This window comes from Tympanuchus pallidicinctus, unplaced genomic scaffold, assembly GCF_026119805.1.
Source record: "Tympanuchus pallidicinctus isolate F22 unplaced genomic scaffold, pur_lepc_1.0 scaffold4, whole genome shotgun sequence".
Classification (NCBI taxonomy): Eukaryota; Metazoa; Chordata; class Aves; order Galliformes; family Phasianidae; genus Tympanuchus; species Tympanuchus pallidicinctus.
Window position 1 is genome coordinate 47,131,161 of NW_026294758.1, and position 23,400 is coordinate 47,154,560.

The 23,400-nt window shown below is 40.6% G+C and overlaps 2 protein-coding genes across 3 annotated transcripts in view; one reads left to right on the plus strand and one right to left on the minus strand.

Annotated features, from left to right (window-relative positions):
- Positions 1 to 2,898: 2,898 nt before the first annotated feature.
- LOC128089203 (uncharacterized) lies at positions 2,899 to 7,522 on the minus strand. The gene is made up of 4 exons (XM_052700333.1): positions 7,302 to 7,522; positions 6,749 to 7,158; positions 4,286 to 4,418; positions 2,899 to 3,889 (listed from the first exon to the last, which is right to left on the minus strand). The coding sequence occupies exons 1-4, from the start codon at positions 7,520 to 7,522 to the stop codon at positions 3,868 to 3,870; spliced, it is 786 nt and encodes a 261-aa protein (XP_052556293.1). The 3' UTR covers positions 2,899 to 3,867.
- GLIS3 (GLIS family zinc finger 3) overlaps positions 6,982 to 23,400 on the plus strand; it is a 150,093-nt gene continuing 133,674 nt past the window's right edge. For both annotated transcript variants that reach the window (XM_052700934.1, XM_052700935.1), the window contains exon 1: positions 6,982 to 7,180. The gene's annotated coding sequence lies outside the window, so the exon portion shown is untranslated. The remainder of the gene's footprint in view (positions 7,181 to 23,400) is intronic.

Sequence of the window (23,400 nt, forward strand, 5' to 3'; positions counted from 1 at the left end):
ACATAATGTGTTATCAGAGCTGACAGAAAAAAAACAAAACAAAACAAAACAAAACAAAAACAACTGTTCTCGTACACATTACATTTTGCACGTAGCCCAACAGTAAGTATCTAGCTTCAGCTGTACAAGAAAGAACTTTGAATTTGTTTGTGAAATGTAACTAAATATCACAGCATTTTTCTGGAAACCAATGGAAGATTTTTATTCCTAAAGCTCAAGTTTGCAGAACTTGTTTTTCTAATGCTTATATTATTTACAGTGTTTCTGACAGTGTCATTTTTCCAAGCTAAGTTCCATCTGAAACCATGAATGCCAGAGGTTTTTGTAGAACGGTAGACACCTCCAGCTAAGAGAACACTGCAAATTAGCAACTTATGCTTTTAATGAGCATATTTTAAAAGTGAGTACTAAGAGTCCTTAGGAAAATAAATTAAGGACAGAAAAAATCAGTGTAGCACAAAGATGGTACTGTATTTTTAGCAATTTAGAGAAAATGCACAGAAATGTGTCTTAACCAGTTATGCTTATGGGTTGGTGCTATCAGTATCACAGAAGTATGTGATGTGCCTATCAGAGTGCAGGATTTGATGCAGTATAAAAAATAATAAGTAAAACAAAACAGGGAACATTCAAAAGCTGAAGTGACAGATACATTTTCATATACACTGCATGAACTTTTGGTTCAGTGCTGTTACCTGCAGTTTTATGAAGTACTTCCCACTATGGCCTTTTAGGCCTATAGCCAAAACATCAATGTAGAAATATCAAACCAATGCAGTATGATCTTATCTGCAATATTTGCTGTATTGCAACGTATCTGAACCATGGTCAAGTCACGGGTGTCTGGAACTGGAAAAAATACAGAATTGTTGAGGTAGTGGGTTGTTATCAATGGTTCTATGACAGGGTGGAGGCTGGTCACAAGTGGTGTCCCTCGAGAGTTGGTCTTAGAACTGATGCTCTTCAACATCTTCATCAGTGACACAGACGATGTGCACCAAGTGCACCCTCAGTAAGTTGCAGATGACACCAAGCTGAGTGGTGCAGTCGATACACTGAAGGGAAGGGAAGCCATCCAGAGGGACCTGGATAGGCTGGCGAAGTCAGTCCATGAGAAACTAATGCGATTCACTAAGGCCAGGTGCAGGGTGCTGCACTTGGGTCAGGGCAATCCCAGATATTTATACAGACTGAGGAAAGATCTCCTTGAGAGCAGCCCTGTGGAGAAGCACTTGGGGGTCCAAGTAAATGAGAAGTTGGAGATGAGCCAGCAGTGTGCGCTTGCTGACTGGAAGGCCAACTGTATCTGGGCTGCATTAAAAAAGGGGTGGCCAGCAGGGAGAGGGAGGTGATTGTCCCCCTCTACTTAGCTCTTGTGAGGCCACATCTGCAGTACTGCGTTCAGGCCTGGGGTCTCCAGCACAAGAAGGAAGTAGCACTCTTGGAATGGGTCCGGAGGAGGGCCACTAAGATGATCAGAGTGCTGGAGCACCTCTCCTATGAGGAAAGGTTGAGGGAACTGGGCTTGTTTAGGAAAAGAGAAGGCTTCAGGGAGACTTCACTGTGGCATTCCAGTATTTGAAAGGAGCATATAAACAGGAGGGGGAACATCTGTTTACGAGGGTGGATAGTGATAAGACAAGGGGAAATGGTTTTAAACTAGAGGAAGGATTAAGTTAGATGTTAGGATGAAGTTTTTCACACAGAGGGTGGTGATGCACTAGAAAAGGTTGCCAAAAGTCTTTGTGTACTTACCACTGGTAGTACACAAAGATCAAAAGATTGATCACAGTATTTTCTGAACTACATCACTTCTTGAGTGGAAATACTATGATGAAAGCTAACTACCATGATGTAAAATAACTGCATTGATACAGGTTTCTGTTCTGACTTAGAAAATACAATTTAACATTAAAAATCAGTGCTGAAATGTGGAGGTACAGAAATGAGTAGAATAAACACTGCAGAGGTATGTACATGCCACAGAGGTGATTAATAAAATGCTTAGTTTCACAAACAAGAAAAGCGAGTTTCAATGTTGCATTTGTCATCTGTTCAATCTGAAATTGCTGAGGCCTATGGAAGAAGTCATTATTAATATCAGAAGATCTTACTGTAGATAAACAGAAGTTCCATTTCTTCTAAGGTTTCTGAGTGGACTGTGGAAATTTCCATCTTTGCATCTTACTTCATCCTCAATTAACGTCTTACCTGTAATACTATTTATACCAGTGACCGTCATCAACAGAGAGTAGGGAAAGGAATGGACGTCATGCCAACTCCTGATCCCTTATAGTCTATGAATTAAGTATGCTTGATATCTTATAATTACCTGTATATATCATTGTTCTACATCAAATTCAATTTGATTTCCAATTCTGTTTTGGCACAGAGACTGAGATTCCCAGGCAAAAGCAGTCCTTAAGCTCTCTTCAGCTATATCTAGTGAAAAGCGTTGGTTAACTGTTGATAGCAAACTATATTAGCTGAACTGCAGTGCTCATGCTAAGATTTCTCCTTCAAATTTTTATGTCTTCGGAAATGTATTCCACTCATTAGTCTCATTTCCAGCTTCTTGAGGGGCACCATAGAACTTGGAGTTCACCTGCAGTTCATCTTTATTTCGGACCTTAAACAGTTACACTGTATCTCATGCTATTATACAAAGTGGCTGCATTCTTCTGAAACAGTTCTGTATAGGTTTATATTATATTTAATTGATCTACATTTTACTTAAATGAATTCTATTTACCAGCTCAAGTTTAGCCTGTATTAGTCTTGTAGAATTTGTCAAACTCTGATTCTCCAAGGATGTAAACAGAATGCATGTATTTTTCAATACTTATTCCCTTTTACTCTATTTACCACGCTAGGGAATTTTTAAATGCCAGTCTAATGATTGACTCTGTACATCATTTCACATTGCAGGGTAGTGTCAGATGCTGGAGTTGCAATGCAGGAAATAAATGTAAGGATCTCTAGATGCTGCTAGTGACTTTGGAAATGTTAGCTATGTGTTCCACATAGTGTTAAATGTATAGCCAAGAGGAGGATAAATACGTTGCCTTGTCTACTTTATAACAGGTAGAACCCATCACAAAACTATTAATGAAATCAGGATATAAAAATAGTAATCAGAATTACATAGTAAAAAAAGCTCAGTAGCTCTCTTTTGTCATGATAGCATTAGACAGCCCTCCTCTCAGAAGGCTTGGATAAATGTCACCTTGTCTTGTTAACTCATCATTAGCAAGATGAAGAAAAAAGACCAGGCCACAGGGCCCACAAACCCTGATCTTCCTGTCACAGAATCACAGAATTGCAGGGGTTGGAAGGGACGTCCAGAGATCATCGAGTCCAACCCCCCTGCCAAAGCAGGTTCCCTACATCAGGTAGCACAGGTAGGCATCCAGGCAGGTCTTGAACATCTCCAGAGAAGGAGACTCCACCACCTCCCTGGGCAAAGGAGATCCGCAGAGCATCTCCACAAGACATGTGAAGTGTAACACAGCCCCAAAAATGCTGAAGCAGAAAAGATGGCAGACAGTTGTCTCTCCTTTCTCCAGGGAGCCATTCTAAGCTGAGGAGGAGAACATACAACACTTGCTTTTACAGATAAATAAGGGAAACACAATTGCATGATATTGGAATATGTTCAATGTCCATCCCAGATGCATGTGACACATGTATAATTCAAGAAACAATTTGGTTATGACCTAACACTTGCTGCAAAACATCTTGAAAAAGTTTCTTCATATCTGCTGTGTCTGAAAAATTGTATGCTCAACCTTGTGTTCACTCTAGTCAGTATGTCTGAGGCACGAAAAGGAAACAAGCCCTTCTCAATCTTTTAAATCTCTTCAGGGCTCATCCAGCAAGATGGTCTTTTCTGAGGAAAAAAAAGAGAGATTTGTATGAGCAGTTGTCTTTTTCCACGATGCCTGATGATAACACCCTTTTTGGACAACAAACCCAATGGCATTATGCAACCAGAATCAGGATCTAAAGTGAGAGTATTAGAGCAGCTGGTGACTGTGTTTGCTAGCCCATGGAAGCAGAGCAGGAGTCAGATAAAAATTAAAAGAGAGAACATCCTTTTCACAAAAAATCTTTGTAAAAATGCTTCTGCATTTAGCAGTTTGTAAACTGAAGGCTTAAATTATAGGTTCGGTATAATTTTATATAACATGCAACTTTACATTTCCTCAAGGAGTATCTCAAAGATTTTACTGAACTATGAAAATTTCACTTGGGACTAAAGTGACAAAAGAACAATTTTCTTTACCTCAGTAAAAACCAGTTTGATCTTGGCTGGGTGATAGCATGAGTTTGCAGGGAATACTGATGTGAACTGTCAAGTATCTGAATTCTGAATTCACTTTCTGAATTCATTATCTCCATTGGATACAGGGATTGAGCTAGAGAGGAGAAAAAATGGAAACAAGTTCATTTGATGTAATAAAATGCAGAAGTTTTCTGACAGAAAAATGCACTAACCTTTCAATCTTCAAGGACATTTCCTGTATGGAATGAATATGGGTGCATATGAAAACATCTTCAACTCTATAAAAACTAAGGAAGATTTGAACCGCAGTGTCCAGTGTTAGTTTTGGTATTGTGAAATCTTCACTGCCATTTTTGTTCCCTGCTCAGTATACTTCTCAGTGGTCTTCAATGACAACAGCAAAAACTCCCTCTTTCTGCATGTAATGGCTGCATACTCCTTGTACTTTAGAATATGTGTTTCAAAAAGTAGTATGCAGCTAGGATCCATCAAATTTTTTCACAGAAGAATTGACAATTTACCTCCTACAGATAAAAATTACTCAAAAATGGATAAAGATTTTTTATGGGTGTTGAGTTTGCTTTCTAACAATGTCCTCAGAGTTTGAAATAGAGCAATTTAGCTGTTTTAGTAATTTTGAACTGAAATACACATTTTGCAGACATCTTTTAATAATTACTATTTTTGTTGTTGTTGTTGGATAAACTTCTATTGATCATTTGCAATGTGAGTCCACTAGTATCATTACAGTCAGTTCAATACCAGTTCAGGGCTAACCCCTGAGATTTTCAGTGATGGGATCCAGCTAGAATGTAATTGCATGACAAGTTCTGGGCTCCAGAGTACTGTGAGAACAAAATGGGATGTTTTAATTTACTTGGCTCACAAATAAATCAGCCATTTTCACTTGATAAAGACCCCTTCCTCATTTATTAGTGCTTTTAATACGCTCTTAAAAGTCAGGCACTACTTACAAATACTTTTCTTTTATGATAATCTGTATATGTTACATGTATTTATTTTATTTAGACATAACTCTATCGCTGCCTAAGCATCTGTGCACTTAGAAGCAAAGAGACTGCAAAACAGTATCACCATATGAAAAAAAAACCCTGAAGCCTCAACATTTCCTTGTATTCTGGTTTTGTAAAAAACATATGCTGTGGTCTTCTTACCAACTTGAGTCATGTGGATTTGATGTAATGTGAGTAAACAGCAAGATATTTAACACAGAAGAGCTAATGATCTTAAGGCTGGCCTTGGGTGCTCAATGACTGGATGCACCCTGACAAACCATCCACATGCCTGCAGCCTACAGCTCTTGCAGACAAGCTGGCAGAAGAGCAGATTTCCTTTCTCCTTGGAAGATGTGATCAGGGCAGCCACAGTTCCACTTGCTGGGATTTAGAGAAGTGGATTAATACCTAGCCAAGGTTCTGGGCTTGCTTTGCTTAGAAGGTGTAAGGCTGCTACACTCTCTTGGTGCCACACATGCAGGAGATATCTTGCTCTGGGACACCTCTGCTAGTGAGCATCCCATCCACAAAGCCTGGACATGGGAGTCATCAGGTAATCTCTGAGCCTGGCTCTCCAGCTGCTTATCTCCACTTACAATCCCAGTTACCCACTTACAGCAATTAAAGAAAAATGATCCATGACAACACCAGAAGTTCTGATTTGTGAGCTACTCTCTCCACCTGTGAAAGATGCTTCCTGGGGCCAGTACCAGGGTCTGCATGAGCGAGGTCTTCCTGAGAGAGCAGACCGAGGCAGCAGATCTGACTCAGTATCTTCCAATCAGTTTTTCCTTATTCTGTTGCTAATCCGACCTCTGGTGTTTACAAGAACCTCTGCCTTCACACCACATTTCTGAAAATCGCCCAGGAAAGCATCATCAAGCATCTAACCCCCTGATCCTCTTCCCCATTCCAGAGGCGCTGTCCCCTCTCCTCACCTCCCCCTCGCTACACTGGCCACTCCTGCACCCCACAACAGCTTCCCAGCAGCCTCCCCCCTCCCCTTAAAGATCCATATAGTCCCGTGTAGTCCTTTAAATCCCCATGCAGTCCCACGGATCTCCCCGTGCCACCCTCCAATGCTCTCATCCCCTGCAGTGCCCCTTCAGCCCTAGAAGTGCCACCGCCACGCAGCCGCGGCAAGGGTTAACGGCGGGGCCGGCGGGCACATGACGGCATGGCCCGGACGGGTTCCGCGCTGCCGGCGAGGAGGCGAGAGGTGAGCGTGGCGAGGAGTGCGCGACCGCTCCGCGCCCTTTTCCGTCCGGTCCCGTCTGCCTTCATTCCCCGGGGAAGGGTAGGGGGAGCTCGGCTCCTCCGACGTCGGGAGAGGGTGAGTCGGCAGCTCTGGTCCCCCGCGTCACAGCGGGGAGGGGGAGAGTGGAGTTGCGGGGGAGAAAAAGCCAAACAAACGAGCCTGTGGTGAGGTTAGCTGGCCGTTACTCACCACGCTGGCCAGCTTGCAGCCGCGAGACAAGGGCGCAGCGTCGTCTGGCAGGACGGGACACACACCCTCCCTGCAGGCGGGTCGCGCCGCGAGTGAATAAGCGGAGATAGGTAACCGCCGGAGGACGGCGCGACTGCCACCGGCTGCGCGGAGCGGCGGCAGCGGCGTGAGCGGCGCAGCGGGGCGGGGCGAGGCGAGGCGAGGCGAGGCGGGGGGCGAGGCGTGGTCCCGGTGCCCGGTCCCCGCGGTAGCTGGCCCTGGGCCGGCCGTCAGCCTGGCACTGCACAGCAAGGGGCAGCACTGCGGCCGGGCAGCTCAGCCTCCCCGGTATCACAGCCACGACATTCACGGCTTTCAGCTGTGCTCTCCTCTCCCGAGTCCGCGGGGGCAGCTTTTCGCCCGGCTTGAAGCTGCTGAAGTTTCAGCTGCGAGGTGTGTGGGAGTTGTACGGGTGGTGGTGGCCGTCTCCTGGGACATCTGCCCGCAGAAGCGCGTGGTGGTAGCAGCGGGACACCGGGGCAGGTGGCTCTGGCCCTGTGGATCTGCCTCCCACGGGGACGCTGCCGGTGCCGCGCCGGGTCCTGCTTGCACTCGCACCTTCTCTGCTGCTGATGCTGCAGTGTCAGCATTTGCGGCCGCGCTCCTGGAGGGTCCAAAGTCATGATGGGCAACGCGAGCGGGGCAGCGGCGTGAGTACAAGGCGCAAGAGTCGGGTTTCACAGAAGCCACAGTGTGTGAGGGTGCTGCAGCTGTCAGCGGCACTTCACTAAGCATGCCTCGGACGGGTGCTCGCTGCCGTCAGGTTGTGTTGGGTTTCTCCACCAGCTCCCTGAACTCTGTAGCTCATCCTAATGAGAGTAACGCCACTCCTTGGGAAGTTCATGCTGCTGTGTTGCAGCAGCCACTTGCAATAGTTCTGCCTTGCTGCCCTCAGTTCTAACGGAGTTGAGGAGGTTCTAATCACCATCGTAAAGACCTGAGAAAGTTTTTCTAGTGGAGTGGTAAAAGTGCTGGGTCCCACTTGTACGAGGACATACATCATCCTGATAGCAACTGCCCTCCTGGTGATAGTCACAGCAACTAGCGGTGGCTACGTTCTGTGCTGTGTTTGTACAGCTCCTTGCACAAAGGCATTCCTTACTGTGACTAATCTTCCCAGGAATTACAGTGATGCAAGCAATAAGTAATTAGTATATTTTATTATGCTAGTGCTGAGAAACTCAGTCATGTTTGGAGGTTGGTCATCTTACTGTGCTGCAGAGAACTTCCTCTGGCTTTTTTATGCCTGGTTCATTGATGCTCTATCAAGAAGGCTTCCTGCAAATCTTGGAGTACCAGAAAACCCTCAGACTGTTCATCCCTCCCCTTGCTTTCCTTGGCTGACCACCCGCATTTAACAAAAGTGAAGTATCATCAGGGTACTGTGGTTTGGAAATCAGCCCCTCGTGGTAGTCCAAAAGTACAGGTGTTGTGAAAAGAACATGAGCTGTCAAAACGGTAGATACTCTGTGAGGCACCTATGATAGCAGTGCATGGTTTCTGAGATAGCAGGTAGCATAGAGGGTCAGAAAGATTCTGTGTAAATTGAGTGGAAGGCTTATTTGTAGTTTAAGTTTTGAAGCTACATTATCTTCCTTTACTGCAGCTATTCCTAATCTGCATGTTGTCCCAACCTTAATTTCCAGAACTCTGTTCAATTTTTTTATTTATTTATTTATTTTTTTTCCAGCTGAAACTCCTTCCCTTGGGAAGGAAAAGCAAAACCCATCACTGCAGTTGTTTTGATTGTGAGCTATAGCCAGGTACCTATGCAGCACCTGTGCAGCAGTCATCATACCAGTACTTCATTTGGTGTGGACGCACTTTTCCAAAAATTAGTTATCAAGCCAAGGGCTGGTACCTCTGCCTGGGTGCATGCTTGTTGCACACAGCTGCAGGGCACAGCAACAACAGGAGCCTCCAGGGCTCTGTTTCTGTAGGACTGTTAGTGAGGCATTGATGCTTTCCCCTGGACTGGTGCTGAGATGGGGCAGGTGGGTGGGGAAGAGGCTGTCTTTGTTCATGATGGGCTGAGGATGTGTGCACAGTCCTGCAGCACACAGTCCAGGAGTACAAAGAGAGGTGACCACGTCTGCTCCCACACTGCATGGCAGCTGCTTTGGAGCTGAAGTTAGAGTCCTTCAGCTTTCTTTGTTTAGGGATGGTGCTTGCTACCTAATGCGCAAAGTGCCCTGATAAATGTCACATAACTGCATGTATCCTAGATTCATTACATCTCTTTCAACTGGCCTCTGCAGCAGTCTGACTCAGGTCTTACTGGAGCTGAAGGGTGTTTGCCTGCTACTTCAGTGGGTGAAGTGGTAAGCCAACTCTTTCTAAACTGCACTGGAGCAGCAGACAGTGTGGCATACCGTGCTGCTGGCACAGGTTTGTGAATTCTTTGTTTTGCTTTTTGAAGGATTACTAATAACATTTTCCAGAGGTTCAATCTGACTTTAAATTTTGCTGCATGATTTTCTGAAAGTGAATTTATAAATCATTGTTGTGTAACTTTGTTGTCATGTTGTTATTGATAGAGGTACATTAATAAAGCTTTGAGTAATGTCAGCTTAAAAAAAGGAGACCTCAGAAGCAATCAACCTAATTGTATTTCCTTTGACATCACTATGAGTTAGACAGAGCACTGCACTGTCTCATGGATGGAGGGAAATATCTCACTGAAAGGTAGCAAGTGCTTGTGTTTCTTTGGTACAGAAAAATAATTCATCTCACACAAATGTAATATTCTTTGGTATTCTTGTATTGTAAGTTTCAGTCTTATTTAGCATTTCAAATTGTCATGTAAGTCGCTATAATCAGAAGCTATTTATGGTGTGAAGGTCAGATAGACTTTTAGAACATAACTAGCATAACTACTGGTTTTTAGTTTGTTACATATGCTTTAATGCGCCTCTAGATATATCCAGTGTTTTGGTTAGAATCAGTTGGGCCCCACTGGCTTTGATATGAGAATGGCATTTTAATGGTAGCTGGTATGAAACAAATGAAATCAATGAAAGGGCATTTGTGACCAAATAATACTGTCATTAATGCGAAGTTCTCATTTGAAAAGATGGGGGAGGTAACTCTCTTCAAGATGTTTTAATATTTTGTTTGCACATTAAAATAATGTTATACTTCTTCATTATAGAATCAGGAAAATGAAAATGAATTCTAGAGAAATAACTTGTTTCTGCTTTCATCCAAAGGAACAAACCGAATGCACTTGTGTGTACTTGCAGAGCATTTGGTTCAAAATATATCCTAGCGGATTGAGGAAAGAAATTAGAGGCCCAGAAATCTTTTCTCCAAATGTAGAAAAACAGCAGTAGACAATGATAAAAGTGAGGCGAAACAGAACTGTCTTCATCATTGTAAAATAGAGTACAGAGGAGAACAGCAGGGAGATCAACCAGCTTTGACCTGGATTTTACCTGAGCTGGCAGGTCTGTGTAAACTGTGTGTACTTCTGTTGATTAAACCAAAGGCACTTCTACCTAATAAAGCTGATGCATTTGTCATGTATTTCTTTGATTATATTAGTACTTTTTGCAGGCAGGGATTATTGACAAGAATGTTCATTTTTTGTAGCCCCATTTATAGATCCATGCTATATTGCTTTGCCAATGAAACTGCCGCCTATGTGTGTCCTCTTCTAAGGAGCTACTCACCTGTGTTAGGGCATGGTACATTCTGCCTTTAAAACAAACTGAGAATTTCAGAACATCCAGCTCTGCCTGTCCTTAGTTGAATTGAAAATAGTGATATGCGCTTCAGCTAGGCGTGAAAATTAATAATACTGCATATAATTTGTGTACTACATGAGTTTTATTATGGACAAACAAATATAAGGAAGAAAGATAATATATAGAATACATATTTTATGACCATTTCAGTGTCAATAGGGTATCTCTTCTTAAAAAATGTCAGTCAGGGTAGTGCTTTTGCCTTTGAATGTAATATACATAGGTCTTTCATTGCTGATGAGTTCAACCTGTAGTGTATGTGTGTGTGAGTATCTGTCCATGTGTATGTATCTCTACAGTTGCTTAGATGACTTCTACTCTATTCTGGAGATGTGCTATGAATGCTGTTTTGCAAAAGGCATGTTTGGTGTTATATATATATATTTTTTATTTTTATTTTTATTTTTATTTTTATTTTTATTTTTATTTTTTTTGGCAGTGCATGGGAAGAGTTTAATATGAAACTTCACACAAACTTCAGTCATGAATAACTGGTCATAACTTTTCTGGCTTCAATGCTGAAAATCTCATGTGCTGAAGATAAAAGTTACAGATCAATTATTTGCTGCACAGAAGTTGTAACGCTGAGTTCAAACCATAATGTATACGTGAATGAAAACCATAATTGAAAATGAACCTCAGCTTTATTCCTATCAACTTAATTTGTGTATCTACCCAAGTTAACTAGGCACTGTATCCATGATTCAACAAACTACTAGAACATGTACATTAATGTTAAACATATGAACCCAGTGACTAAAGTTGGGCATGTACTATTCATCTGAATTAGGGTGATATTACCCAATCTATGTGACATATTAGCCTAGTGATTTCACTGATGCAGCTTTTTTTCTACAGATCTTTTTTAGGCCAGGAAATGTTTAGATCTAGTTGAGGTGTTCAAGAAATGCTCAGATGTGCTAAAAGACATGGATTATAGGGAAATATTGGTGGTAGGTGGATGGTTGGACTAGATCTTGGAGGTCTTTTCCAACCTTGCTGATTCTATGATTCTTTGATGCTGCTGTTTGTTAATTCATGGCTGAGAAGATCATTTAAACCCTTTAAGGTTTTGTCTTCTAAGAATGAAGTAATGGGAAAAGTAAAATAAAGAAAAGTGTTTTAGTGGAAAGTCAGAGTTGCAAAATTACTGGCATAAATTGGAAGATATTCTTGAAATTTTGCAGCTGAATGATGGCGTCCAAGTTAGAGCATATCTCCAGATTTACAATGGAAATCCGCTTTTGCAGGAACAGCAGTTATGTTTTTGAATACCCACCAGAGCTGGAAGGGCCAGGGACATTTCTGTGGTTTTGCTTTTCCCTCTCAATTTTCTTGTGTGTACATTCTTTAAAATGTGAACTGGCATCTCTTTCCTTTTTTGTCTACATCTACATAATGCTGCCCTGCTGTGTTTGCTTTGCAACACCATTTTAATTAACAGACCAAAGAGGTGACAGGAAAAGAGGAGATAGCCTGTTCATCGTAGTGACCACAGTCTGTAAGGGAGTCTTTTCAGTGCTGGCTGCATTCTTTCACTTGCTTAGCATTCACTTCATTTCATGGCTGGTTTAGCTAATGTGAAGGTAGCTGACCTTATTGCAGTCTTCAGCTTTTGAAGAGGCAGGTTCTCTTTGTGTTGAAGTTGTGAGCCTTTGCTTAGCTTTGTTCTTTTTCCTTAACTGGCACTGTAACACTTGTACTTTGTTGCTTGTAGCCAGTGACGTCACAGAGTTACGAGCTCCAAGCAGACCTCTCTTTTATTTGGTGTTATTTACTACATCTTTTTTTTTTTTTCTTTTTTTTTTTTTTTTTTTTTTTTTTAATGCTTTTTTTTTTAAAAAAAAACAGACATTTATGAGGGATTACTTACTAACTCTGGATTGATATCAGTCATAGCTATGGGTCTGTAAAAATACTCTTTGTTTACATTAACTGCTTATAAATGAACAGGAGGTCATGCAGTATGAGCCAACTGACCAAGGTTATTCCTCATGTACCTGTGTTGTTCAGTGGCAGGAGATCCCACTTATCCAAGTTCATGCAGAAATGCCCTAACCATCTTCAGGTAGCAGCAGCCCAAGCCCAGATATTGGAAACATGTTCACCGATGTACATTCAAAGAGAACCTCTTTCAGGAGGGGTAGGTCCTCAGAGCCTCATCATTAATAGTACAATTCACCTTCCTGCTTTAAGTCCCAGGAGACAAAAGGTTACAAATGGGAAGTCCAGGCCCACAGTTTTTGCTGACAAAACAACAGGAATTTGGAAACATATTTTCCCTATGCACAGGTAATGACATTTCTTCTGCAGTACTATATGTATCTAGATTATACTGATTTTAATTGATGAAATCCTGTCTCTTCTTTACCATTCTTTTACTGCAACAGAAGAGATATTGAAGCAGAATGTTCTACTATTTTTCACTAAGGTAATTCATCACTTGATTATGGCTAGGAGCATTGTAATTGACAGCAGTTGCTCATACACCCTAAGCTGTCCTATGTTTCCTTATAAACAGCATAGTCTTTGCTTTTCTAATGTAACTCAACAGATCCAGATAGTCACTTTGTGCTCTATAGAGACAGAATTTTGTGAGTACTGTCAGAAATATTCTGTCTTGGATACATGAACACAGCTTTCCTTCCATGACTAACAACTGCTTACTCATGATAACAGCAGTGTAGTCATAGTTCTTTCGTGTACTTAGACAAGGCAAGCTGTAAAGCATTTTGGAGCATGTCTTAACCACACATTTGCAGTTTGTCTTTTGGAACCACTGTGTATGCTATAGAAAATAATGAAACGTAGCTCTCACAAGATTTGTAGCCTGGTACTCAGTGGGTAAGTGCTTTTACATCAGAGAATTACATGTCTATCTGGAATTACTTTCCTGTCTGCTCCTGGGTCAGTAAAGATTAAAGAGGACTTTAAGGTTTCAGAAATTATTGATTCTGGCTTTGCTGGAAATTGAGATGCTACTTTTGAGGAATTAGAATATCTTACTTTGAGAACTTAATGTAATTAGACATTAGAATTTCATGGATGGAAAACAATTAAATATTTTGAAACACCAAAAGAAATTTTGATTTTCATTTGAGTGCAAATGCAGAAAAGGAGACAGATTTCTTCTTTTATTCCAAGTGGATTGCTTTTTTAAATTTTCCTTCTTCACTTTGTTTGCATTAAAATTCATTAAGTCCATCCACTTCAGCACGGCATACAAACTTGAAACCATCAGTATTTTAGAATGGCTTGAAAGTTAACTGCCTGCTTGAGTGTTCTGCTGAGTCGGACCAATCGTAATGCATATATATATTCCTTGGAAGACCTCTGACTGGTGCTTGCTGTGGTGGTGGTGGTGGTGGGTATTCCTCTATTCCTCACAGCATTTGGCTTCAAGCTTCTGCTGTTGGCAGTGAGAGGAAGTGGATTCTTTACTCTATGAGCTTTAGAGGAACTTCTCTCAGTCTGCAGATAGAGCCTAATTCTAGCTCAGTTCAAGGTGATTTTTTAAACTTATCACAGCATGGATCTGTGTCTTGTATTTCTAAAATAGCCTAATGTAACAGTTACTCCACAGCTGTATACTTTGCAGAGATCATCACATGGCAAAGAGTGTATCACCTAGTTTATTGTCTTTGGTATTTGGGAATTTCGGTCTACTATGTGTAACCACGGTGTTCCTGACAGTTGTCATTTCCACCCTTCTTCCTTGGCCCACTCTCCTGTCACACATTTAAATCAGTCTGCTGTTTTGTGGGATAGTGAATAGAGAGATTCCAGCAGAAGGCCTGGCACTGAGGAAGTTTGCAATTAACACTGCTACGTAAACACTGTTTGCTTGTAATAAATATGTGACTGAAAAGACAAGAGGTAGTGACAATTGTAACGCAAGAGAGGAACACTGGAAAAGAGATAAGGAGACAAAGAGAATGATTGATGATATACTTGTCTTCCAAAAGCATATTCTGTATTTTTCTTCTGTAGTCAGATGACACAGGAGATCTGCATAGACCTTAACTGTACCCTGTTCCCCTTCATCAAGTGGATGTTAAAATATTACACTTGTAAATGAGAGAATATGTTGTGATTTTGAGAATTTATAGAATAGCAGAAATTCTATAAAATGTAAATAGTTACCATGGAAGAAGATACTATGAGCTTCAGATACCGGGGACTTAAGATTCTATGTTTCTATTGATTGGGATTAATCATAATTATTAACAATACTGCTTACAATGTTGAAGAAGTATATCCACTATGGAAGAAAAAAGATTCCTCCACGTAGCCACATCCAGTTAATTTTTAAGTCTTTGATCCCTGATATGCTGTTTCAACCTTGTTTCTCTAACAAGTGCCTGTGCAGTTCTTTCATATTTTGTCACTTTCTAGTGGCTGTTACATAGAGGGAATGTCTTCCAATAGGCATTTTATTTAAACAAAAAATAAAGCTTTTTCTGAAGAAGTCAATGATTTTCCTCTTACAATTGTCTCAAGATGATTTAAAGAAGCTTGCACAATTCAGAAGTGTGAGGGTTTTTTTAATTATTTTTTCTCTTTTTTTTCTTTAAAACATATGGGATAGTAAAAGCAGCAAGATACACAACAGACTGACTTAGTGGTTTTAGAAAATTCTAAGCTTCCCTATTCTCTTTCAGTAATGGATAAACAGCACCACAACAGAGAAGAAGGAAAGAACAGAATATTTTAGAGCAGTCCAACTGTGTGCCTTGTTTTCTGTGGATATTTATTTATATATTTATTAGTTTATTGGGACAGGAGATGGTATTGTATGCACTAAGAGGACAATAATAATCTACAGTAAACACAACATGCCCTCAGCAACAGGCTGAGAATTTTTTATTTGCATGAGAACTATCTTTTATGGTGATTGAAAGCTTTGACAGACAACGATTTTTAGAAAGGGCACTACCTTAAATCACATTAGGAGAAAATGTTACACTTTTGTGCATGATGAGAACCTAAAGCATACTGTACATTTTTATTATATGAAGAAAAAAAGCAAGTCTTAGTAGACACTGATGTATGTTCCCAAAGGGGATATTTTGACACAGAAATTTGGTGCAAAATTCAGGCATAACATTAAACATAATTGACACTGGAAATCTACAGTCTCTAATTTCATTTGATATGTGTATTCACTTTTTGTGAATATTCAGTTTCACACTTATTAGATTTGCTCAGACTTTCAAAGCAAATCTTTATTGACAGAAGCTGCTCGGGTGACAGAGTTGGTAAAGACATCAGGGAAAAATAAGCAGAAAGAGGTGAGAACAGCAGAGGAAGATAGAAGTCCAGTAGGTGATAACATTAGTTTTCAGCTTCTCTTTTCCAGTGCAGAAGATCTTTTGACAAATGTCTTGTACTGAAAAATAATGTAATTTAAGAAATCCAGCTTTCTACAGAATGTTCTATTACTATGGTAAATTTTAAAAGAAATCCTAATCTTAGAATGGCTCAAATTACAACTGTAGCGATACCTAGGCCACATTATGTATTTGAAGATGTACTGCTTAGCTTATCTTCTCTAAATAAGCTGTTCTTACTGCTTTTCTTATTCACTCATTTGTACAGACAATGTTTTTTTGAATGTGAGCTGGATGATGTTCAGACACATCCTGAGGACTATTGTGACTAACATGGCAATAAAAATCCCTAATATTTCAGAAGACATCATGTGTCTTCCAGATGACCAACATGTTCATCACCTGTATCCCTCTCTTACTAAATGAATGCAAACATATTTTCCTGAAGTCCATCAAGAGGTATTAAAAATAAACATAATTCTGGTAGTTTAGGTAGTGGAGGACACCTGGGCTGTTTCCCTCATCATTGTCTAGTTGGGGACAGTGGAGGGTAGGGTCCTGCTGGGGGAGCTGGGGACTTGGTCTGAATCACTGCGATCATATTTATGTATTTATGGAAGTTCATTTGAAGCTTAAAGCAGATTTTCCTGTAATGTTAGATAACATATTATAGTCTTCAAGCAGCTCAAATTTGTCCAATGGAAAGTTTCTGCAGTGATTGCTATTGAGGTGCTGTTTGTGGAGGTGGCGTAGCTGCTGCACTTCCAGCCATTGTGCTTGTAACACAGCAGAGATGCACCAGATGGACACAGGAAGGGAGAAGGCTTTTGGTCTTCTTTACTTATCTGTTTGTGGTTTGAGCTAGTATATTTTGCAAGACTTTCTAGAAATTGTGAGCAGCTCTTAGTCAAGAGAGCTGTAGCCATCTTCTTGCTTACCCTGTTGTCTCTAGCAGCAGATGATACAGCATATGAAGGGAGTCCAAGACTTGGAAACTAAGCTCACCTTTTGTTCCATTCTGGTTGCTCTATTAAAACTGCTCAACAGTTGAGGCTGTATTATAACTAGGAAGATTTTTTGAGGGGAGTAGGAGGATGGAGATGGAGGGTCTTTTTATCTTTTTTCACAGGCATTGGAAGGAACAGCACCTCTAATGCTGGTAGGCTGTGTGAGAACTGTTAAACCTGATTAGAAAGGATCATTTGTCTCCATTGTCTAAGAGAGCCTTGTTTCACTTCTGGACAATAACTACCCAGGTCTGTGAAGTCTGTTATGTGCAGAAGTGTTAATCAGTAAGCAGCTTGAGTCTCATTTTAAATCTTTTTTACACACTTATTTTGCTCTGTAGTACTGTTGTTTTTATGTGTCACTTGGCACAGCCTGAAAACAAGTTGTTCATCAGCATTCTGTGCAGTTCCTTACAAAGAAAGCTTGATTCAGGTCTTATTTTCTTTTTAAGTTGTGTTTAAAAAATCAATTTTCAGGAGTTTTTAAGCCTACTTATTGACAATGTTTAGGTACAGCAAAGTGATTAAGTGATAATGATCTTAATTATATCCAATTTGACAGATTTTCCAGCCTGCATATGCTTCAGTGGACTTGACATGTTTGAAAAGGAGCATACAACCCATCAAGGCAAAGAAGTCATTAATTACAGCTCTGACAGTTGTTGATAACATTCGTTCTTGATCAAACAGGGAAGGGTCTTGATGGATTTCTCTGTCCTGTTTCCAATGGGGTAGATGAGAACATGGGACTCTCTGAGCTTAATTCTAGAATTAGTTCTAAGCATTGGATGAAGAGATTGTAATCTAGGCCTGCAATCCTAATTAGATTTGAGGAAGGTCTCTTTGGGTTTTGTCACGCCTTTTATAACATATACAAAAGGTCTATTTAATGTAAAAATTGGTGGATGCCTGTTGCAAGACATTCCTTTGGAGTGGTTGTTTCAGCTTAATTTATTTTATTTTTCCATCTAACGTTTCAGTCATGTGTCAATTCCTGAAAATAAATGATGTTCAGAAAACTCTTGAAAATTAAGAATAGAAGGCAGTAATTTACAGTGAACTGACTGTGTACTTTTAGAGTTTTTATTACAAGTGTTCAAAACTTTGTTTTGATGACAAAATATTCAACAAAATGTAAATAACTAGTGATACCAACATGTATATTGGGGCTGTTATAAAGGCCCAAGGCAACTTACAAAAATTCCCTGGAGAGTATTAGGCTTGACACCAGAAAGATCTGATATACCCAGAAACGGTAAAATCCCTCAAGAGTATTAGGCATTTTGCCAGCACTTAACAAATCTGCATTAAGAGGTCACTTTATACTCAGCTTTTTATTTTTATTCTGTGCTTTGTGTGCTTGGACATTATGTTTTAAAATCGATACTAGCTATCTAAAATACAGTAATATATTGAAAGAGTACACTCAAATGTAGCTCATGTATTATAATTTCCATAGACAAAATATTGCTCTTGCAGATTGGGGAAAGCCAGCACAAGGTGATAAGCTGCATTTATCAACAACTTTATGACATCTGTTTTCACCATGACATCTTACTCTTGCCAATAGCATCCAAAGAGTTTTGCCACATGCAGCAAGGAAAGCACGGGCAAGCTTTATGTATGATTTAATATATGATTTTTCAGTTTTTTCTTACAACCAGGAGATGGCACTAAAAATGTCTGTATAGAGAGTTACATATTTCAGCCTTGTTTTATAGGGAAAATTTAGAATCAAAATCCAGTTGAAATACAAACATCCTAGGAGTTTTGTAACTGAAAATTCTTGAAAGATGCATTAAGCCCACCTCTCCCCCAGCATAAAGTAAGGTCTGAATATTTTTGTGGGATTATGAGTATTGTTATGCCTCTGTTTTTTATCAGCAGCAAATATTTTGTAAGTTGCTTTACATTTACACATTGAGATTTGCATTTGAGGTGTCAAATACAAAATTCATTTCAGGGCTGCATGTGTAACTACAGAGAAAGAAAACAGGATATTTGTGTCTTTATGTGGAAAAGCAGGGGTTCAAATAGTAGTTCAATGTATAGTTACCCATAGATGGGTGCAAATACTGGCTTTTTTAGAGGGATTTGGTGCTTTTTATTCCATATTTCCATAATATTCTCTTGAACAAGATGCTTCTTTAGCAGTGATATAATGTGATCTTCACCATGGTAATGTGTTCCTTCATTTGGTTCCTATTGCTGCAGGCCTCTTTGATGCCAGTGAACAGGAAGCGTATATATACAGACTACTTGCTTTGTTTTAGCTATTTTTTCCTACTCCCTTGCTCCCAGAAAACAATTAGAAGAGAAGATGATATTCTGATCTATTCTGTATATGATAAACAAGGATTCTCACGCAGATGTAAAAATTGTAATGATGTAATTTTTCAATGAGTATCTGTGAGATGGCATACTTATGAATGAGGTTTCTACAACTGACTTTGGTAACAATTTCTGCCTTGAGGTTCAGTGGAGGTTGGGAAACTAGAATGATTTTTTTTAAGGTATATGCTTAAATTTTTTGATAAGTTTGAACTTAGCTTGCACAGTAGACTAGATTGAGATGTATCTGATCTGTTTCTACCTGGATTATAAATGGCATTAGCATGTTATTTCTGTGTCTGCATTTCCCTGCCACTTACACTTCCAAGGCAAATTTCATTTCAGGCCACTGAGATATTTACAAGCATTGTATTTAACCTTGTACTTGAATTAATGGAGCATGGCCTGCATTGTAAATTGTAAGAGAGTTGACCTTCTTTTCACAGAATCACAAAATCATTAAGGTTAGACTACTAAATCATATTGTCCAACTACTGATTCATCACCACTATACTACTAAACAATACTTTTCAGAGCTACATCTACCCTCTTCTTGAAAACTGCCAGGGATAGTTACTCCACCAGAGAGTCATAGAATCATAGAATAGCTCAGGTTGGAAAAGACCTTAAAGATCATCAAATCCAACCACAGCCTAACCATACTACCAGCTCTAACAACCCTTCACTAAATCATGTCCCTGAGCATCACATCCAAACGGTTTTCAAACACAGCAATGGATGGTGACTCAACCACCTCCCTGGGGAGCTTTTTCCAGTGCTTAACAACCCTTTCTGTAAAGACGTTTTTCCTGATATCCAACCTAAACTCACCTTAATGCAAGTTGAGGCCATTTGCCCTCATCCTATCACCTGTCACCAGTGAGAAGAGACCAACCTACTCTCTCTGTAAGCACCTTTCAGATATTGAAAGAGGGCAATAAGGTCTCCCCTCAGCCCCAGTTCCTTCAGTCTCTGCTTGTAGAGCATATTCTCTAAGCCCTTCACAAGCCTAGTTGCCCTTCTTCGGACCTGCTCCAGCAACTCACTGTCCTCTTTATACTGAGGTGCCCAAAGCCGAACACCGTACTCAAGGTGAGGCCTCAGCAATGCCAAGCACAGGGGCAGGATTACTTCCCTAGTCCTGCTCACCACACCATTCCTGATATAAGCCAGGATGCCACTAGCTTTCTTGAGCACACTGCTGGCTCATATTCAGTTGACTGTTCATCAGTACATCAAGGTCCCTTTCCATCAGGCAGCTTTCTAGCCACTCCTCCCCAAGCCTGTAGGATTGCCTGGGGTTGTTGTGACCAAAATGCAATACCCATCTCTCTAGGTAGCCCATTCCTATACCACCCTTTCTGAGATTAATTTTTTTGTAATATGTAACCTGAACTTGCCTGGTGCAAATTAAGGCCATTGCCTCTCATCACTAGTTACTTGAGAGAAGCCAGTGCCCACCTTGCTACAATCTTCTTTCAGATAGATCGTTCTTTCATGTAGTTGTAACGAGCTGTAAGGTCTGACATGAGTGTCCTCTTCTCCAAGACTAAACAATCCCAGTTCACTCAGCCGTTCGTCATGAGCCTCGTGTTTCCCAGGGGTCAGTACTGTGGCTAGCCATATTTTACATCTTTATTGATTATCTAAATGAATCTGAATGTAACCTAGGAATCTGGACAGGCTGGATAGATGAGCTAAGGTCAGTAGGATGAAGTTCAATAAGACAAAGTGCCAAGTCCTGCACTTTGGCCTCAACAACTCCAGGAAATGCTACAGCCTTGGAGCAAATAGGATTGTTTACACTTATGAAGAGGAGGCTCAAGAGAGACCTTATCTGAAAGGACTGTGGTGAGGTGGGTATTGGCCTCTGTAACTAGCAATAGGGCTAGAGGGAGTGGCCTCAAGTTGCACCAGAGGAGATTCAGGTTGGATTTTAGGAAAGAATTTCTTCTCTGAAAGAGTGGTCAGGTGCTGAAACAGGCTGTCAAAGGAGCTGGTAGAGTCACTGTCACTGGAGGTGTGCAGGTTGGACAGTTGGACTGGATGATCTTGGAGGTCTTTTCCAACTTTCATGACTGTATGATTCTGCGATTCAGTGAAAACTTCGCATTTGCATCAGAATGCCAGAATTTTATTCTGGTCTCTTCTGCTGAACCTTCTTGGTCTTTGGTATGCCATTTCAGCTCCATGCCCTGCCCCCCCTTATCCCCGTTCTCAGTCTCCCCTCTTGTCTTTCTTCTCTGTTTGGATTCATGGTGGAGGGTGTGGTTGCTCAGTGACAGACAGGATCCAGCAGAGATATTCATTCAAACAGTATTCTCCATTTGCAGCCGTAAGCAGTTGAAATAGAACTTGCTCTTGTAATAAAAATCTCAGTTTGATGGTGTTGTTTATGGCCAGTTCTTCAGATGTAGTACAGCTGATAAAGTTTATTTTATTTTTATTTTTTTAATGTTTCAAGCTGCTTTCCTCAGACAGTGGAATAAAGGCGATTATGTTGGCCCATAATGTCAGAGGCAAACATGGGTGCTATGGCAGTAGAGATTGAACCTTCCCACCAACATTTGGTTACATTTTACTGCCTTGTGACAGATGGCAGCAGAGGGGTAGTGTGACAGAACGACATCTGACTTGGAAGTGCATATGAAGCAAAGGTGTGAAATCGATTCCTCCATGTTGAAAAAAAAATTGCACCCAGTGGCATTCATCAGTTCATGGAGACCCATGGTGAATGTGAGCACAGGGAAGTGGTGGGGGGTGAAACACTGGGTCACCTCTGCTAGTGTAGATGTGATGCTAATGGTGGTGATTGTGTGGAAAAACATGTTTTGCAGCTGAGTACTTTCTCTATGAAATAATCTTTGTATCTATTGTAATTTCCCTGGAAATAAATAGGAGGTGTTACTTTCAGAGTGACCTACATTAATAAGCTAAAAAAGAACGTGATACGTTTTTGCTATTGCTCTAATATGATTTAAAAAAATAATAAAAAAAAAAAGCCTTTATAACAAGATGATGAAAAGAAGAAATTTTTGTAGAAAGCACCTTGTTTTGTGGTGAGTATTTTTTCCATTCAATCACTATCATAAATTTTATTGTTTATTCAAGTAGAAGCAGCAATGAACAGTTAAGGCATTAGCTAGTGCTTTGCTAATTTCACTAATCATCACACAGAGGGTATGCAGGTGTTGGAATGGACCTCAAGAGATTGAGTCTAGCACCCCTTCTAAAGCAGGTACCCCACAAGAGGGCATGCAGGTAGGCATTCAGACAGATCTTGAGTATCTCCATGGAAGGAGACTGAATATCTCCATAGAAGAAGACTTCACAGCCTTTCTGGGCAACCTCTTCTGGTGCTCTATACCCCTTACCATAAGGAAGTTCTTCCACATCTTAGTAACAAAACTTCCTATGTTCAATTTTTAGGCCATTCTTCCTTGTCCTATTGCTGTGCACCACCAAGAGGAGCCAGACCTCATCCATTTTCCTCTCACCTCCCATTAGATATTTGAAAACATTAATTAGATCCCTCCTCAGTCTTCTTTTCCTCAGGCTGAACAATCCTCTAAGCTCTGCCAGTCAGCCAGTTCTCAAACCACTTCACTATCTATTTATCTATCCCACACTTTCTAAGTTTCATAACAAGGATGTTGTGGGAGATGGTATCAAATGCTTCTCTGAAGTAGACAATATTCACTGCTCCCCCTCATCTACACAGCTCGTGATGACATCGTAGAAGGCCAAGGTCAAGCATGATTTCCCCTTGGTGAATCCATGTTGGCTATTCCTGATAAAATTTTTTCTCTTCCAATTGCTTGGAGAGAGTACTCAGAACAAGTTGTTCCATCACCTTTCCAGGAACGGAGGTGAGACTGGCTTGTAGTTTTCTGGATCCTACTTCTTGCTTTCTTTGATGACTAGATTGACATTGGCTATCTTCCAGTCTTTAGGCACCTCTCCTGTTCACCAAAGCCTTTCAAAGATAGTAGAGAGTGGTTCACCAATCACCTCTGCCAGTTCTCTCAGTGCTCATGTGCATATTCCATTGGGGCCCATGGATTTGTGTGAATTGATTTTAGCTAGACACTCTCTTACCAGATCTTTGACCAATGGGAAATCTTTCTTTCCTCAGACTCTCTCTTACCTCCAGGATCTGTCATTCCTGAGGGCTAGTGTTAGCATTAAAGAATAAAGAA

What these genes read in the sequence shown, in the direction of transcription:
- LOC128089203 (XM_052700333.1), bottom strand. Translation starts at nt 7,522, where the DNA reads ATGCTTAGTGAAGTGCCGCTGACAGCTGCAGCACCCTCACACACTGTG. An exon ending in GCGGCACCGGCAGCGTCCCC is followed by an intron (nt 7,159 to 7,301) that starts GTGGGAGGCAGA and finishes AAACTTCAGCAG; the next exon opens with CTTCAAGCCGGGCGAAAAGC. An exon ending in TCAAACTGGTTTTTACTGAG is followed by an intron (nt 3,890 to 4,285) that starts GTAAAGAAAATT and finishes TTTTTTCCTCAG; the next exon opens with AAAAGACCATCTTGCTGGAT.